We start from the raw sequence: 19,395 nt of genomic DNA on the forward strand, positions 1-19,395 counted from the left end.
AAAAATGTTTGTTAGTATTTCCTTGTCTAAACTGTTTATGTAGTTGCTTATAGCAGATGTAAGCCAAGAGCAACTCAGTACATATGGTATGTTTGAGTAACACCAAATTACAACTAGCTCTTGACTATCCAGGTATCTAATTTATCTTGTCTAAGGTAGCCAACAGAATACTTTCCTGCATTCCTGAATGATCCCATCTGCCTTTGAAAAAAAACAATCTACAATACCAAAACATTTATGAGATACTTGCAGCCTTATAAACCATCATTCACAAAGTACTACAGGGCGGCCTGTCACCTTGCTTTTCTTTCTATGGAATTTTTTTTTTATTTGTTGTGTTTCTTTATACAGAGCCAAATTTGGCTTCAAATCTACCACAAACGTATGTGCTTCCTTTCTACAAACAGTACTACTTGGTTACTTACTAACTAGTCAGAATTATTTTAAAATGTTACTTACACTTCATTAAAATTTTCTATTGATGTTGCAGGTGTAAAAACATCCAGCAATCCTATAACCTGAAAGGCAAGAGAACTTACATTTTATTTTTAGAAAGATGGAAAGCAACACACAATTATTATTGCCAGTGCTTAGAATTTTTGCAGGAAGCTTACAAACACACGGCATGTGTTCATCTTGAAGACTCAGTATAACCTGCAAAATAGGCAGGCAATTTGTGCAGGTAGAGACTCAACTACCTCCATGACCAATTAAAAAAATCTATTAATTGCAAAAAGCAGAATGGGACTGTAGATAAACAGAGAAAGTCAGGAAATGTAACATCACATTACAGAAAAGCTTCCATCAGATTCCATTAGCTGAAGCTCTGAGACCAAAGTAGATCATTTTGCAGTAAAAAGGCATTATTATACTGGAAGTCTTTACAGTCCAGTGACTTCATTATAGGTGAGGTATCCACGTTCAGGTATCTTGTGTAGCCAGAAAGAGTTGTATGCACTTTTCTAGTAAGATTGTACCTATTAGAAATTACACCTATATGACAAACTCATGTCATAAAAAATTTGAAGGGATAGCACTCACTCTTCACTTACATTCTCATGCTTCATGTGCTTCAGCAACCTGAGCTCTCGGTAGGTCCTCCTTGCGTGTATAAGCGATTGGAAAGGTCTTGAAAGCTTTTTTACTGCCACCTTCTGTCTTGTTTTGGTATCATAAGCTGAACTACAACAAAAAGAAAGTCCACGTTGAAAGAACACTTCCTTTCAAAGCTCTCCTTTGTTCTCACTCCTTTGTCTTCTTTTACCTTCCACTCATGGGTTGCAAGTGGGAGAAGCTGGGCAGCAGTAACCACGATTCAAAGACAATTCTCATAACGTTTCCTCAGGCAATACCAGTAATAAATGAACAATGGATACATGCTGAACTTCACAGCTCTTGCTGACATATAGCATGTGCTTAACTTCAGACATGGAGATATCCCATTGAGGAGGACACAAAACACACAGGCATTTGCACAAAAAGGAAACCATTGTTTGCTGTGCATTAAATGATACAAGTGCAATAATACCGTCTGTTATGGAAAACAAGAACTGAAATGATCCCTTTATATTTTACTTGTGACATCAAACAGTGTGATTACAAAAAGATTCAGTTTGCTGCTTCCCACTGTTAAGAAAAATATTGCTTTAATTCGCTATTTATTCAATTAAAAGTTCTTAAAATACTTTGAAATTCTCAATTTAAAATGTGGACAACACTATCTGCAATTGCTAGCAGCAGATTAGCAAGCACAGACCTTAATACATTCATCTTACTGAACTTATTTTTGAATTACAAAACAGTAAAAATTAAGTGACATGAAAAATGCACTGTGCAGGATGACAAGAGGCAATAGCCACACTAGATGCTGTTAGGTCCTTGCGATCAGTCTTTAAAACACTCCTGACAGTTTTGAAGCATTGAAGGCCAGGCTGGATGAGGCCCTGGGCAGCCTCGTCTGGTGAGTGGCATTCCTCAGAATCAGAGGAAACAGATTTAATCAACTAATTTCTTGTAAGCACCATGGAAGGAGTGAATCACTCACAAGATCAATGAAAGAGATAAGCAGATTACTTAGTTACTTCCTCACCAGCATCACAGCATTGGATCTTCAGGGAAGTTATAAAGGTCGTGCCTTTGCTGAGCACCTCAGGAAGGGCATTCCCTGAGCAGAAGAAAGCATAGGAAGTAGGAGAAAACCTGTTTCACTTGGAGGAGTGAAAGGATTCCATAAAGACGCCTGTTCTGACACAGTTATTCAGGATATAAAGACACTGCATTGCTCAAATATGTGGAGAAGCTCAGAGAGCGAATGGTGCAAGAGCTGACAGTAGAGACACCCTAAATTCCACAAGATTGGTCATAGACACAGTATGAAGGCTGCAAAAGTAAATCTGAAGAAATAAAAAGGAAGCCAGTACTGCGCTGTTAGCATAACAAAAATGCAGTATAATTGCAATGACTATAATCCTGGTCAGTGAAGCCAATGGAAAGCAGCACAAACCCAGAAATGCGTACTTGCTATATCCTCTCTAACATTTTACAGTGTAAAAAAAGAAATGTTCATACAGATAAATAGATAACATTGCCCAAAGCAGCAATCTGTGTTCAATATCTCAGCTCTTCTGGCAATTCACAAGCCTCCCCAGTCGTGCTTGTACTAGTCTTTGAAATATCATATACATTATACACGTCTAGGAAGAATTAAATTTGAAATCCCATTAGCATGAGCAACATCCCTGTCCTCCCTGTTTTAAAGTCAAATGTGGGTTTTAGTAGTATAAAAACTTCAGATCTTTCAGATAGGTTGCATTTTACCCTGCATATGATTCAGATGATATGAAGAACTACTTTCTGTTTTAGTAATTCTTATGACAGCTGCTTTTTAGACCCAGGATGGAAACCCACAGGAAGAGAGGAAGAAAAAACAAATAGCTCGAGTTTTGGGACCTTCAGTGGAAAAGCATGAATTGAAGCTGAACAAGCCAGGATCTGTCTTGGTTTAAAAGCGTCCCCCCCACAGTCAAGAAACCATGGAGAACGGTAACTGGAGCTAATGCCTTCAAGCCTTTTCCTTTCCTGGTTTACCATTATAATTCAAGCTACAAACACTGGGGCACTCAAAACGATAGATTTCACTTTGTTAGAACATTTTGTTTGTCAGATTCAAGGATGCCTTGCATCTATGACCTCTGATCACTGTTTCTAAGCAGCAGGCCACACTTCCATCTCTGACTTTCAGACTGAGTCTCTCCCCTCTCCCCAGTGCATCACCACAGTTGTGATCTGAGTCATCCCCAGATTCCCTTGCAGCCCTCTGGGCAGACTGTTAGCAGCAAGAGTAGCCATTTCCCTTCCTGCGCTGGTCTCTCAGAGCACAGGGCTTTCAGCCTGTAGGCAGGCAGCCACGCAGCTCTGTGGGCTCACCTGGCCGGCGCCTGCAGGAATCCCCTGTGGCTGTCACCAGCTGCTGATCAAAGAGATTCAAAATGGCTCCTCCAAAACAAGTGTGTCCTTAACAGCCCAAAGGCCTGCTGCTATTTAAAAGAAAAAAAGGGCTACAGGCCCTCACCTTCTCTTATAATGCATTACACTCTTCACATACCCCTGCACTTTACCCCATCTCTGCATTTAAACTAGGGAGGCCTGGCTCTGTCAGCCTCTTTATCTGCAGAAAACTCACAGCTCTCTTCTTTTGCAAGGCATTTTCTGCTGAAGCAGGTCCTTCAGAGCACAAGATTCAGTTTTGGTAAACCAGCTCTGAAACAATTGCTTGATGGCAAAAACAATCATCCTTCCAATGACTTGACTGCTGTGTCCTCTGTTTCTTTCCATTTACTTATGCTGAGCTGATTATTTATTTTATTATTTGTTTATTATTTGCTTTATGTAGCTGGACACAATAATGCTACGGAGATAAACTTTGATACTTGTAAAGGGATATCACCTCCCATCCCTAAACTGTTCTTTACTTCTAGCATTTCATTTGTTGAAAACAATGAAAATGAGTTTTTAATCGTGTAGTTTCAGTGAGCCTTCTAACATTATAACAGAGCAGTATGCTCTCACATCTCTGCAGTATATGGGAAAAAAGAAACTCAAGTCTGTTTTCTATTTTACAAGAAACAACATTGCACTTATCTCAGTCATACCTTTTTTAGATATGACTGTTCTTGACCCAGAACCCTGGCAGTTACACCAAACATTTTTTGCTGTCCTTTCTCAGATCAAGGATCTAAAAAAGTCATCATTTTCTTTGAAGGGATGGCATCATTGTGAAACAGATAAGAGACTTTTGCTGGGTGCAACTTTCAATCACTGCTTAAAATAGACACACCTTTCCAGTGCTGTCAGCTCCCGTATCTCGTATTTTGGTTGATGTTCCACCAGATGAAAGAACAATCTCTATTTATATGCACATGTTTTGACTTCTTAAGGCTTCAGAGAAAAGTTTGGATATAAAAAGCTAAAGTAGTCAAAAAATTCAGAAGGCAGAAAGTCCAAGATTTTAAAACGGTTTCAAGCTAACTTCATGACTTTGACAGGGTATGGATTTTTAGTGCTGAAGTTTATAAATATTGACTATACATATAGTCATTTCTACAGCATCCATGGTTCATTTATCCTCTGTGGTTGCAGACAGGTAATACTGGACAATCTACTCCTCTGCAGCCTGCCCACATCCCTCAGGGCTTTCTGGATTAGGAGCACAACATTCAGCTATGGCAGTTTCAGACTTTGAAATCACATTTGTTCCAACAGCTGGAGGGCTGCTTGTGAGAACCCAATCCACCAAGCCATGCATGGGGCCAACTTGTATCCCATTTAGTAAACTTCAGTATGCAATGCAGGAAGAACTCAACAAGTCCCATTCCTGAACTTAATAAATGCCTTGGGCTCTGAGAGGGCCTATTTGCTGAGTGCAATACTGTAAAAGGTATCTGGAAAAAGCCCAGCTTGAATGAAGTGATGAGTTCTCCTTATTTCAGCAGCCAGTGGGGGTCTAACTGATGCACAATGAAGGCATGACCCAAGCTGACCGCATGGTGCCAGTATGGCGCACCTGCAGCAAACTCCCAATTTTCCCCGTTATCCCTACCAGCTGATACTCCATACCCCATCACTGCGGACAACTGTAAGGCTTTAATAGGCTGAAAAGTGTGATTTTATGTTTGTAGAACCATTGTATCCATAAAAATAATTGTTCTAAGAGACTAATTTAGGATTAAGTGCAAAACAAACAAACAAACAAAAGCCCAACATAAATACAGAAGACTAACACTTCCAATTTAATTTATACAACTCAGTGTTCCAGCTTGTGAGGCTGTTATCTCTGCATCATCATACGTTTGACAGCTGGTTGGACACTATGGACATTATATACCAAACCTGAGAGAGATAATATGATGCATAAGTCAATCCTTAAATTTGTTGTGACAATGATACGAGATTTGGGTTTTCCACATAATGTTCAAGGCTACTGCTTTTACATCCTCTAGCACAGCACTACACAGGAGTTCCTTTCCTTCACTGGCCAACCCAGGGGAGACACTCCCCAGAATGAATATTCCCCACTAAATGCGTACACGTAAATGTAAAAGGAAAAATCAAAGAAAACAAAATGCAATTCACACTCAAAACACAGATTAACATGAGCAGAACCTTAATAACTTTGGTAAGAAATAAGTCAACATCCAGAAAACAAAATGGAAAGCGCACAGAATTCCTGCCACATATTAAGCACAGCCACATCTTGAGATCTTGTCCACAGACCTTAGCACCCTTTCACATCCCCACTGACTCCTCCCATTGCAGGACGTATGAATATCTTTATGGCCAAATGTCCCATAGTAACATCCTGACTTCCTTAAAGTAACAAAAAAACAGGTAGCAGCAGCAGAAGGGTGTATGTGAGGAAGCACTGAGGAAAAGGTATGGAAGAGAAGTCAGCATATACCAAATACAAGCTCTGATATAGGCAGCCCTTGCTGCAGTAAGCAGCATGCATTAGCAAGTACATCAGAGAAAGTGAGACACACAGGAACCCTGACCTGACACTTTCCATTGCACAGTCTGTCATCTGAGTTCCTCACAGCTGCCATGAATAACAACTCTTTTTATGAAGGGCTGTTCCAAAAGAAATACTTCCTACGTTATGATGGTGGCCCACAACATTTGAGGCAGATATTGGTGGTATAGCAATAGACATTGAACCTTCTCACCAATATCCCATTACACGTTGTTGCCATGTGACAGATGGCAACAGAGGGGCAGTCTGACTAAATGGTGTCTGACATGGATGTGCATATGAAGCAAAGGTGTGTCATTGAATTCCTTCGTGTGGAAAACATGGCGCCCACTGACATTCCTCAGTGCTTGCAGAACACTTATGGAGACCAAGCAGTGGACGTGAGCACAGCGAGGCGGTGGGTGTGCATTTCAGCAGTGGTGACAGCAACTGTGGGTCACCTCAATGCAGATTTACATGAGCACAGCGTGCAGGATGTTGCGGGCAAAAAGCCACAGCTAATGGTGATGATAATGTTGAAAAAGAGTATTCTGTAGCTTAGAATTTGCACCACCAAACAGTGTCATTGTGCTCTTTGTATAACATGTGAGCACATACATGTAATAAGGTTCGGAGTTTTGTTTGCAAGGTTTAGTTGACGATGTTTGTCTTCTGGGTTTTTTCCAAGATCTTGTGTTTGTTTTTTTTTTAAAGCCAGACTACTTCTTACTAATGCAGAATATGTCTACAGGTATCATATATCATAAGTACACCTGAAGATATGAAGATAGAGTTAGGCTCTTCTCAGTGCACAGTGCCATGCCAAGAGGCAATAGATATAAATCAGAACACAGGAGGCTCCATCTGAGCATCAGGAAGAACTGTTTTGCTGTGCAGGTGACAGAACACTGACACAGGCTGTCCACAGAGGCTCTGGAGATCCCTGGGGATCTTAAAAAGCTGCCTGGACATGCAGCTGGGCACCCTGCTCTGGGTGTCCCCACTGGAGCAGGGATTAGGCCAAGTGGATCCACAGTTAATTGATCCACACAGTTAGGCCAGTGGATCAATGTTAACCTCAGTCATTCAGCGATGATGTGAACAGTCCTGAAAAAAGCATAGACAGCATTTATCCACCTGGAAATGGATTGCAGCAGCCACTGGTAATACAGCAGAACAAGGCCACCCATGATAAGATCAAGCCAGGCAGCTAAGTAAATCCACTGGTTCATTTGTTTCTTCTTTATAAATGGTTTGTTACTTTACACGAATTCAAATCAGTGACTTCCACCCATTAAGAGGTAGAGTTTGTATTTGTTAATAAATCACACCAATCACAGCACATATGTGCATTGGAAGGAACCCATGGAAAAAAAATGAGACAGTAACTAGACAAAGGGTGGGAGGATGAGCAATGGGCAGCTCTGAAACAACACATTAATCTGTTCATTAGAGAAAAAGAACTTCCTTAATGATGACAGGTTATTCATTGTAAAATTACATCCTATCACTTGGATGTTATTCCTACACACTATGCTGAGCACTGGCATCAATTGTTTTGGCTTTAGTTCAATCACTGTCAATTACCTTAGATTAATTTACCACTAGCACTAAACATAAAAGTAGGAAATATCTATTACATACACGGTGTAACTGTTCCTTAACCAACATAAAAATAAATACATACTTCTAAGCAGACTTTGCAAAAGCATTATTGAATAATTCCTATGCCTGTGTTTACATGAATGCATTACCAATTTTCTTTCAATGATAATATGTATCATCATGCTGTATCAGACTCTGTATCTACAAGCTCATTTTCCTCTGCTGGTCTGTCTTTTATGTCTCCACGGTGACTTAAGTTTTCAAATAACTTTACGGAGGAGCAGCCACACTTTTCTAGGTGAGTTATAGATAGTATAGCTTACATCAGTGGGAGTGATGCATTTAAAAATACCCTTATGAGAGAAACAAACAAAAGGATGGGGCCATAAGCTGTTAGCTTCTCTGCATCTGCAGCCAACTCATGGACACTAAAATAATAATGTGTTTTAGACAGCCTATAAGCCCAATGCCAGTATTTAAGCGAGAAAATCAGTCAATTGCCACAAAGCCAATACAATGCTAACGACAAATATATTCTATCCAGCATTTTGTTAAAGACTGCAGGCAGCTACAAACTGCAGGCTCAGAACCTCATGCCAGAAACACTCCCAGTGAAACGCAATATGAAGTTTAATATGAAAAATATTAGTGGTTTCAAATACATTACTTAAACCTAAAGAGACAAGATCCAATTGACATTTCTGTCCTTTTTTTCTATTTCTCCCCCACTGCTCCTTCACATTTCCTGTTTTCTCTCTGCACGCTGCCCAAAATATTAAATGATAGCTCTTTGTTCTCAGGTCACGTAGGGGTTTTGAAACGCCCTCCCCTCCTTCCTCCAACTGTACACACACAGCGAAGACGGGGCCTCTTTGGCACCCACTGGCTAATAGGGGATTCTGAAATTGCAGACAGCTCCCTGGGAAGCTGTGTGGAAGTAATCAGGCTGTAGGACTCTGGAACAGGGACCATGCATCCTAGGCCATAGCAATCCCAATATCTGTGACGATGAAAGCTGTTAGCTATGCCATTGATTGTGTGGTCAGGAAGGTGCATATTATAGCAAACTGTACTGAAGTAGAGACAGAGGAGACCCTCTACAGAGAATTTTTATTCTGCTGATGTATTCCTACAGCCATATATATAGAAAGCCGTAATTCTGTATTTCTGTCTTCCTGCCACAACTCGCTCCTCTTATGCTCCTCACCTCTTTCACATCTCATGTAGCCCTACTCCTTAAGAAAGCTCTCATTAATTCCACCTAGAAGAAAACCAGCAAAACACAAGGAGGACTTCCATACTTCTTGAGCTTACATTTCTTCACCTATCCTATACCTAATTTCACCACACTCCTCATGCATGTTTCTTATCTTCTCCCTTACTACTCCTGTGGCTTAGCGAGAGCATCCTACCTACAGATGTTATTTGCAGCCCTTCTTGCTCTTCTCTGCAAACACTTTCTTCCTGATTCAATATCTTTCACTGAATACACTCTTAGACACTTCTATTTGAAATATGAACCTCAACTCCACTCAGTACCACTTCCCTTTCCTTTCCAAAGTCAGTATCTACACTGTTTGAGTAACTGGAAAACCTGCGGAATGAAACAGGACAAAAGCAATGACATGCCTTCTGCACCCCACCTGTACTCTAACAAAGTCACTTTCACCCAACTCAAGTATTCGCCTCCCTGGCCAGTGCTCAGATACACCGTCCTGTCTTCTTACTTCCCTGATCCATCTTCTGAAGCACAGATAGCAACAATGTTAATGTGTTAATTTTTTTTTAATGTTTCCATAAAATACAATCATATTTAGGACTAATCTCAGCCCCTGTACATACGCTGGAAACAAAAGATCTAATCCACATGAGAAGCAGCCCAAAGCAAGTCCACTGAAATCAGTTAGCTCTGATGTGCCTGGGATTCTGCCTCAACCTGTAGAGATCTTTGGTTTCCATCTGTATTTACACACAGGAGCTGTGTGTTACTGCCACACTAAAAGCTTACCTAAGCACACGCTATTTGAACAAACATGAAGTGTTACAAGGACACATGTCATAATTCCAGTAAGGTGAGTTTATAGTTGAAATCTCACACTCAGTCCCTTTAGAAACATTATCATAGCACATCATACAGTAAGTCATCAAGTACAACCTTGGATGAAGTAATTTCTTGCTTTGGTAGTCAATTTATATCGGACTTTTTTGTTTGTTTTTAATTTGCACGGGTGATTCAGCACCTGTTTACAGACCCTTGATGGAGAAGGTCTCAGTGATCTTACATTCCAGCCTCACAAGGTACTGCCCTCAACACATTAGAGTGACAGCCTAACCAGCAACCACAGGACTGGGTGGATGGGGGCAAAAGAGGTTAAACTTCAGGATTCGAGTCTTCCACTTCTATTTTTCCACTTGTACTACCTCAAAGCAAAGCAAAACAAAAGCCTAAGCTACTCCCAGCTGTTCAGGAGGTAAGCCAGGACAAAAATGTAATGGATCTTAAGTGTGCCCTTCATGTGAGCAGGGTGGAGGGACCTGTTAAAGTGCTGTGCTATGTGCACAACTTCAGGGAGACTCTGCTCACCCACTTCCTGATCCAAGGCCTATGTCATCACACTCAGCAGCCTACTTTTCCTACTTTTGCAACCTGAGTTTGTGCTGGGCATTGCATGCTGTTGAAACTAAAGGAGACTGACTGCATGAGGAAAGGCAAAGCGTGTGGAAAGAACAGCACAGAGGAAGTACTGTACTGCCTCAGATAGCAAAGGCCTCTGAGGAAACCACACGTTTCTGTTTGGAAAGAAGTCCTTCATGTGCTTCTGTTGATCAGGCAAGGTCTGTCCTTTCCTGAGAAGGCAGAAAGCAACGTTTTCAATATGCTAATGGGAAATAACCTGTTGGGGAGATCAGAGACAACACACCACAGAGGGCCGTCTGCACCTCCCAGGCAGAGATGGAATTAAGTAGGTTGAAAACCTGGCACGAAAAGAGGCATACAAGCTTTAAAAAAACCCCACACAAATAGCTGTCCGTGTTACGTAACTTAGGGCACAACAAAACATCGCTCAAAGATGAAGAAGCTCTCATCAGACAGTGGTAATGCTGACGCCCAGAGCAAAAGCTGGGCTTACAGATTGTCAATAAACTGGGCGAAAACATGGCATTCTGTCTCAAATTCCTCTACTGATTTTCAGCTGCAAGCAAAAGGAGGATAAGCAGAAGTTAGCTTAAATTCAAGTATCTACATTATACTTCTTATTACCAAATATTGCTTTGGTTGCACAAGTATCCCGATTTGCAGATAAGTTACTGTACAAGAGGAAAGGGAAGAACCAAAAACTGAGCTTCACTGAGGTAGAAAACAGGAACTTTGTTCTTGTCCTAAATGCAGTGTTTGGAGTTCAGGACTTTGGCTTCTTTTCAGCACAGCACTTAAGAATTTGTTTAATTCCAGTGGTTTCTGTAAGACTTAAACACGCTTTGTGACATCTTCCTGAATAGGAGTACCATTATTCACAGAAGCAGCATAGCTGTTTCTCAGGGGAATGGTTGTGCCTTATGGGTCTCCTGGGTAAAGCATGAGCTGATAGAGGGAAAAAAAATCAATTTCAATAGGGACTAAAAATAAATGGCTTTTTTGAGACATGAGTCTTTTCCTCACATTCAGGACCTATTTGGGCTCATACCTCATCAATGTTAACAAGACTATTAATGTAGAGTAATATTTCATTACTGCACTCAGTGCTTAAACAGGTATTTTAGAGTGGACCTTTCCTACAGCATCCTCATTTCCTATAGCACCCTCCTCTTCATATGCCAGTTCATGGGCATCTCCATTGACAAAATACCACGATTTGCTTCACAGGCAGAAAAAAACAACAACAACAACAAAAAAAAAACCAACCATAAATTAACAACACTAACCCTGTTAAAAACAGCCACAACAAAACTCCAGCTGTGCTGCGAGCAAACCACCGCATGTTTTCATTTCCGCTGCAATCTCTCAAGCCCTGACATCTCATTACAAAAGCCAGCAGAGTGGGTTTTCCCCCCCACAGGAAAAGTAATCAGAAACACAGGTTTAATTGGAAAATGACTGTAGTTACTGTTGTACGGCATATCCAGCTTCTCCTTAGTAAAATCTCAGAGAAAAGGAAGATGTTTGTGATCTAAACTAAACCACATCTTTGTGAAACTATTCACAAGAATCAGATGGCCCCAGGACTGCACAGTGGCAGGTGGCACTCCATGGTGCTGGCCCAGCTTTCCCCTGTGCAAGCATCAAACCAAAATAATGAAGAATTAAGAGAGAATTCTCAAGCCCTGGGTGCTACTACTGGTTGGAGGGAGGTTCTTACATAAATATTCCTACTTTGCATGTGGGGCATTTCACAGAGCTAGAGAAGAAAGCAATAAATAAGAAACTCCACGAATGCTCTGGCACCTAACTGTACAGAGGGAAAAGTTTTGCGAACTGCAAAAGGCGGAGTTTCGCAGAATTTATTTAAAGGCCCACTATTGATGGGTTTTCACGTAATTCCACTTGGCTTACAATAGCAGCACGATCCTTTCTCACAAAATCTTTAAACAGCACAGTTATTTCCAAGATCTGGCTCAGGGCGTTTTAAAAGACAGCTCAGTGCATCAAATACATCCAGCCCTGCGCTGGGACCGCAAACACGGTATTGTAATAAAACCCAGGAGCGCCGTGCGATAAGCGGCGTGATAAACTCTTACACGACACAATGACTCCCGAGCCCAAACCACGGGCAGCAGCGCTCCCCGGGACCGGCGGTTCCGGGCTGGGCAAGGGCAGAATGCAGCAACAGGCAGAGCGCCGTCCGCCTCCCGCCCGCGCGCACCGTGACTGTGCAAGATGCCCGCAGGTGTCACCGAGGCGCGAGCGGCGCGAAAGGTCGGAGCGGAGCGGAGCGCAGCGCCGCGCAGCACGGCCGCCCCGTTCGGCGGGCTCCGCTCGGCGGGCGCTGTTGCCCGGGTTACGACGAGGCGCGGCCCGATCCCGGGGCGCCGCCGGCCGTGGGGGAGGGCGCCGCGCGCCGAAAGGAAAGCGCCGGCCGCCGCCCCCCGCCTCCCCGAGCCGCTGCCCGCCGCCGCTCGGCCCCCTCCGCGCGTTCCCCCCTCGGCCGCCGCGCGCGGCCTTCGCTGCGGTATCGCGTCCCCGCGCCGGGCGGCTCCGAGGAACGGGGCCCAGGGCGGCCGCCCCGCTCCCGGCACCTGCCGGCCTCCGCCCGCCGCCCCGTACCTACCACACGGAGCCGTAGGCGCCCGAGCCCACGGGCGTGAGGTTCTGGTAGCGCTGCGGCACCTCCCACACCGTCTTGTTCAGCTCCTGCCGGTAGAAGCCGCCGCGCTCGGACATCTTAGCGGAGCCGCCGCCAGCGAAGGCAGCAGCAGTGGCGGTCGCCCCTCAGCCGGGGCGGGGAGCGAGGCGGGCACGGCCGGCGCCGGCGGGAGGAGGGACCGCAAGGGGAAGGGGAGGAGAAGGCGGCGGGCCGGGCCGGGCCGGGGGCAGTGCCGGGTCGGGGAGCCCGGAGGGGAGGGGCCGCAGTGCAGCCCCGGGGCGCGGGCCGGGCACGGTGTGCTGCTCGGGGGACTGGGCGGGGCGGGAGGAGCTGAGGGCCGCTCTGACGGAGCTCCTGGAGGTACCGGAGTCCCCCTGACGGCATTAACTCCGTGCGCTCACTGTTAACGCTTTTCGACGGGGAAGACTGCAGTGACGAATATTACGGGACAAGTCTTGAAAACGTTAGATGCCCCAAGCACAGCAACTAAATTAAAGGGCTCTCTGGTTTGTGCATTGGTTCGTATTTTCAGAACACACTTTGTATCAGCGACTTGCGGAATCAGCAATGTAAGCACCGCGTACAATTTCATTTCGCAATTTCCTATGCTGCCTTTGGCACCCATACCCTACATGCAAGCAGCCTGCTTGCACCAGGGCGGTGTGCGGGCATCGCTCAGGGGCTTCTGCCTCTGAATCAGCAGCAGATGCAGATCCTCTCCTTTCAGAACCTCACTGAAGTCTGCTCTGTTCCTATACCACTAGTCGCTGGTTGCCCAAGTTCCAGCTCTGAAGCCCCAGACCACATTGCAATACAGGGCTTCTGCAACGAGGCTGCCCAAGTGAACAGCACCAGCAACTTTAGGGCTCAGTGCATTTCAGGTTAAAAACGAAATGGCTGACATTAGTGAAGCCTTTTGGAACCACCCATTCCGTAGGCGCTCAGTGCTCTTACCACCACTGTTTGTCCTTGCTTCCCCCTGCTCCAGTGCAACAAGCATCTCTGGTCTTCCAAGAGCCCGCTCCTTGGTCTCACCTGAATTTCTGTGCTGAAGGCATAGAGTAAAACGACACATCTGTGCGACTTATCTTTCTCAGTAGCATCGTTTCGAATTTTAAGATTAGAATAACAGTACAGTCATTCTATACCGAACCAGGAAGAAGTGCTTCCTTCCCACCCTCCTAAAGAAGGCCAAAATCTTTCACAATGCCCAAAATGAAGCAAATCATCCTGTTTACTGACTTCAATCTGTCTCTTGCAGCATGTCAGCCTCTGGCCTTCACCCACTCACTACGTGTTACATTGCTTCTTGCTAACTCCAGCAATCATTTGTGGAGCTTGGATCTACCCATATCTGCCCAAGCTTCTAATCATGCAGTTCCCACAGGAGTCAATTTTCCGTCTGCTTGATATTTACAGTCTCTCTCAATTTCCTGTCTTCTATGAAATTCTGTCAGATATTTGTACTGCAATCATTACAGGGAGATTGCATTTGATTACCTTGTTTTATTGGATACTACATATATGATGTTCTTTTCCATGTAACAAGGGAGATATTAGAAAACATACTCGCAGAATGAACCACCCTTATAGCACAATAAGCACCTGCTTGCCCTCCCCAGTGAATTATACTGACATTTCTATTCAGTAAGATTAACTAACTGTCCCTTTTATCCAAGACTTCATGAAATCCACTAGCTAAAATCTATATGTGATAAAAACAGCCCACATCCAGAGACCCCAGAGGACAGCACATGTGAGCACATGACAGATTTGGATATCCAAACACCCCCTGTAAGGCCAGCCCTGCCTGTGCCTTCCTGCCTGCAGCAGGAGGAAGAAGACACAGCCTTTTTGGTGAGCCCAGTTCTTTACTTTTGGATACTGTTTTGCTGGCCAGTTGTTTGTATGTGTAACTCTGCAACACTGACACAAACAATAAACATGGAAACTCATCAGGAAGAAAGAATGCTACCTGAGTACTGAAAGCATGTCATCTTTTGGTGGGAGATAGAATCCTGGTACTGCAAAACCAGGACTTCGGAAAACACAAGACGTCAGCAGAACAGGGCTCTGACTTCTCTCCCTGTAACTGCTGTAAACATTGGGAAAGCTAACAGCAGATTTACAATGCATGCTGAAGCTTCAGTATGAACCGCCTTGGTTCTGCAGTGGATCTCTTACAGACTTAGTATTGAGCTTGGAGATGCCCACCAATAATACTGAGACTGTTATGAAGATCTTTTCTATCTTGATTCTTTTGAAAATGTTGTAGTTAATAACTGACATGTTAAGAAACAAAACATTGATTGAGGAACGTTACATACATTACACTGAACAACAAAACATTGTGGTAATCGCCTATAATGCTGGCTTTATTTTCATTTTATTTTTATTTGTGAACTTCTGAAACCACATTTACAAACATGTAATTATATCATGGAAAAGCTGTTAGTATTTATAATGACATAAAGATGAAGTACAGGCAGCAGGAGAGGCTTAATGGAGCTTTCTGTGGATAGCAAGTCAGTCATTAGCTGGTCATAATACATCTGTTTGTGTGAGATTGCTTTGCAAGAGATTGTATACCTTTTTTTGAAATATAAGACACTTGTTGCATATGCCTGCCAGGTTGTATCAACCTTATTTCTGTTAACACCAGTTTGACTTGCCCTTTGCCACAAAACACCTATTTGGTAACCTTACCTACCACCCAAGTTGATTCGCCGCTGTACCATGGCACAACTTAGATATTTAACCTGGAGCTTCATGTTGCTAGCACAGTAAGGGCCTTGCTTTGAAGAAATATGTTGAAATATAACTGCTCATTTTGGACCTCAAGTTTGATCATGGGAAATCCAGGTCTCCTATAAGAAAGTACAAAACCTGCTGAGGAATCTTGCACTGAAGATTAAAAAAAAAATCTGGATTATATCATAATAATGGTATGTCAGGTACAGGTTTTTGTTATTTCTGAGCAGATAGATTCTACTTAGATGTTAGCACTGGGGCATTGTTTCTGTCTCCTGCATTTTCTGTGTTAAATTGCCTCGATCTCTTGGTACCTCAGTGCCACCTTTCCATTTATGAACCAAGTCTCAGATTGTTTTCCTACCTAAAATAAATACACGTAATATTGATATTGCCTCAGATAATAATAGCGCTCACGCTATCTATGATTATTTTTTGCAGACACTGATAACAATATTTTTCAAATATTGCTTTCATGCTGCTGTGGACACAGGGTGGGAAATTTTTCTCATATCCGTTTGAATGAATGTAAGCAGAAAAAAAAATCAAGCAGCTTCCTTTACCTAACCCTAATAGCAAACCACATCTCAGCCTCCTGTAGCTTGCCAGTACTTGGTGGCAATGTTTTCTTCACCCAGGAGCAACATATGGGTATTAATCTAAGCTCATGCTGGTATTGGATTTTCAATTGGGACAGCGAACGTGTTAGCAATTGGCATCACGAGTCTCCAAAGTGAATTTAATCAAATACAATATCCTGCTCAGTCATGTCAACAAGGGCTTCTCAGTGTATGTATTTTCAGAACAAAGCCATAATTGTAAAAAAAAAACAAACGCAGATTTAACTTTTAAGTAATTCCTAATTTAGTAAATAAAGGTCCAGATATAATGAGGCAAGACTGAGATGGGCCATTAGTATATGGTGTGTTTTGCTTTGTCTCTCTTGCAGTCCATGTAATTATGTTGTCTTGTGTCTCACAACTCCATGATACTTTATTCTTATGCATAATACAGCATAATTCAAACGCAGCCCAATATTGACATGCATAATCAGTAGTTGCAGAGAGCCCAGCACTGTTCCCATTCAAGTCAGAGACAAATTTCATTACGTGAATGGGAACAAGAACACATTGTTCCAAAAGCATTAATTTGGGTTTATGCCTTGGATAAACATCAGCTATAAATTTCACCTGCTTGACTCCAAAGAGAGTCCAAAGATAAAAGCAGATGTGTGTGTAAGAGCCGACAGAATCTAGGCTTTCTGCTTTTCTGATCCATATAGGAAATCACACTTGAGGGAAGCTGCTTAGATGACCATTGTCTTGTCTCCTTGGGCTCTGAAGAAAACACCATAGGACCCTTAAAATGGCTGTGCACTCCTAACTATGAATTCTTCTAACCACAATCAGAAATATTTATGAATTGGGCCAGTTGTATTAATCCTTTTACCTAAAACCATGTTCTTTCCACACAGCGAGTCTATATGAAGAGAATGCAATACTCACAGGGCTTCTCAACAGCTGTGGATGCATGTGTGTTCAAACTTGCATGGAAGAGCTATGCCTGCTTTGGCCTATTCCTGTGAGATTTCATGCTACAAAATGTGGTAAGCACTAATGGAATGCAATACTTGCAGATAAGAGAGAACAATTTGTGAATTCTCATTCATCTTTAACTCTTTGTGAATGGCTAAAAGGAACAGGTATCAATGCTAAAACCTGTAAAAACAGAAGAAAAATCATAAATAAAGTATCAGCCTTGCTTAATATGGGAGGCACGTATTCACATGCCTTCATTTGCCATCTGCTACTCATCTACAGAATTTTGTGCTTCAATCTGGAGCTGTTCATTTCCCATAAAGCAGCTATGCTCACCCTTGTCATACCAAAACTACTGCATCATTCCCTGTTCCTGTATCTTTCAGTCATTGTTAGAGGTATTGTGAGGATGCAGCTCTCCAGCTACCTCAGAAAAATTGTACGAATTCAGTTCTCCTACTATGAACCTATGAACCTCTCCTATGAACCTCTCCAATCTATCTGCGGGTGTTTGGGCTTTTTCCACCAGCATGACTCCATTGTACAGTGTGCTATTCCACTAAGGTGAAAAGTGGATTTTCTACTTCAGTAACAAACAAGATCCTCCTCATTGATTCTGTAATGTCACCTTCTCAGTTTCAGCTTTAGATCCTGGCAGTGGACCCTGCTGAACAGAATTCTGGTTGCTCAGAACGAGTGTGTCAGCAGGACTCCAAATAATGGCTGTAATGTGACAAATTGCATGGCAGATGCTGAGCAGCAAAGGCAATGACAAACCCTATGGAGGCATGCCCTCTGCCGAGGCTTCACAGGAGCTTGATAAACCCAATGGAACAGCTGCTGCACGGCTTGGCACACTGTGCATTTACCAGGCACACTTGGACCCATGACATACTTTGCTTGCTAAATATCTGGATTCAACTTGCAACTAATATTATTATGGCAGGATGGTAAGACAGTAATGTGATGTGCTTCAAATAATTTCAAACAGCAATTTGGATTAAAACTGTGATCCGCGTGATCCACGTTCTGTTCAAAAGATGCCATCAATAAAGGCAACAGTTTTCAAAATTTCATCCTCATTCAGGATGTATTTGATACACACGGGATCCTTAAGGCTATTCAGACTGTGTATCTACTGCAATCTCATCATATTTCTCTCTATGAACTCACAAAACTGTTGCAAGAGAGTAATTGGTTAGTCCTCTGTTTTCTTGTACTAAGTAAGTTCTGCCCATAGATAAAAAAAATCTTTTATGTGTATTGTCCTCTTAAAGCAAATAGTCATAAATCTTTGTATATAGGGCTATGGAGACATATGACAGATACGTAGTAATAGGTCAGAAATAAATATCAGTTGGCACCACTGTCTACCTGTTCTATATCACTGTATGTAACTGTACACAGTTAAAAGAAATGAATAACAGCAATGACAGAGATAAGGCTCTTTCGAGAAACAGTTGGAGGCCCTGAACCTCAGATATTAAGTTTTTTAATATCTTTATAAACCAGAGCTTAACAAAGGGAATACTAAATCTCAATAAGATCAGAGGGCCTGGAAGGGAGTGGGATTATCAGCTACTGCAAGAAATATGCAAAGCAGATCCTTCCTGCAGCAAGTGTGCAGCCAGGCAAAGAGGTGAGGAGGCCCAGGTTGGAGAGAGCATCTAAGGAGAGGCTGCTTCCAATCTTATCCTACCCTCCCATACCCTACCCTACCCTACCCCATCCTGCTGAAGTGGCAGCATTTCTACAGTGTTTCAGTAAGCACAGTATATTTCTTTGAAGAAAAGGCTTACCTTTTCTTTTGACTCTGAGAAGCAAAAACTGTAAAAACTTGCATGGAGGAGATTATTTTATGAAAAAATGTTTTATGTCATGGTTCTTGTGGCCACAGGGAAGCTTATGAGCTAGTCCATTTTTGTATTATATTCATTATTGATAGAGAATTATCCGTTCTCAGTTTTCTTCATGTTTTGTTCAGCCTTCAGCAAAACACTCTGATTCTCCTTGTTCCTGCTTGCTTACTGTTATCTCCTACTAATGGTGAAACTACCAGCAGGCTGCATTTTCTTGCTGATTGAAACTCTGAACATAAATGGCAAAGCAGTGAGCTTTCAAAAGTGATGATCGTGGTCTTCTCTGAGTGGACATGTCAGTGACAGGACAGTGACCTGTGATAAAACCTATT

General features: G+C 42.7%; 1 protein-coding gene across 2 annotated transcripts in view; it reads right to left on the reverse strand.

The window, feature by feature from the left end:
- LOC125691861 (mitogen-activated protein kinase 11-like) overlaps positions 1-13,146 on the reverse strand; it is a 33,485-nt gene extending 20,339 nt beyond the window's left edge. The window contains exons 1-3 of one of the 2 annotated variants that reach the window (XM_048941879.1): positions 12,880-13,146; positions 1,053-1,182; positions 460-518 (exon numbers count right to left, since the gene is read on the reverse strand). In XM_048941879.1, the coding sequence (XP_048797836.1) occupies positions 460-518; positions 1,053-1,182; positions 12,880-12,992 (302 nt within the window). In that variant the 5' untranslated portion in view covers positions 12,993-13,146. The remainder of the gene's footprint in view (positions 1-459; positions 519-1,052; positions 1,183-12,879) is intronic. The other variant, XM_048941808.1, reaches the window with a different exon arrangement.
- Between the last annotated feature and the right edge of the window lie 6,249 nt (positions 13,147-19,395).

Source organism: Lagopus muta, chromosome 1 (genome assembly GCF_023343835.1).
Source record: "Lagopus muta isolate bLagMut1 chromosome 1, bLagMut1 primary, whole genome shotgun sequence".
NCBI classification, from domain to species: domain Eukaryota; kingdom Metazoa; phylum Chordata; class Aves; order Galliformes; family Phasianidae; genus Lagopus; species Lagopus muta.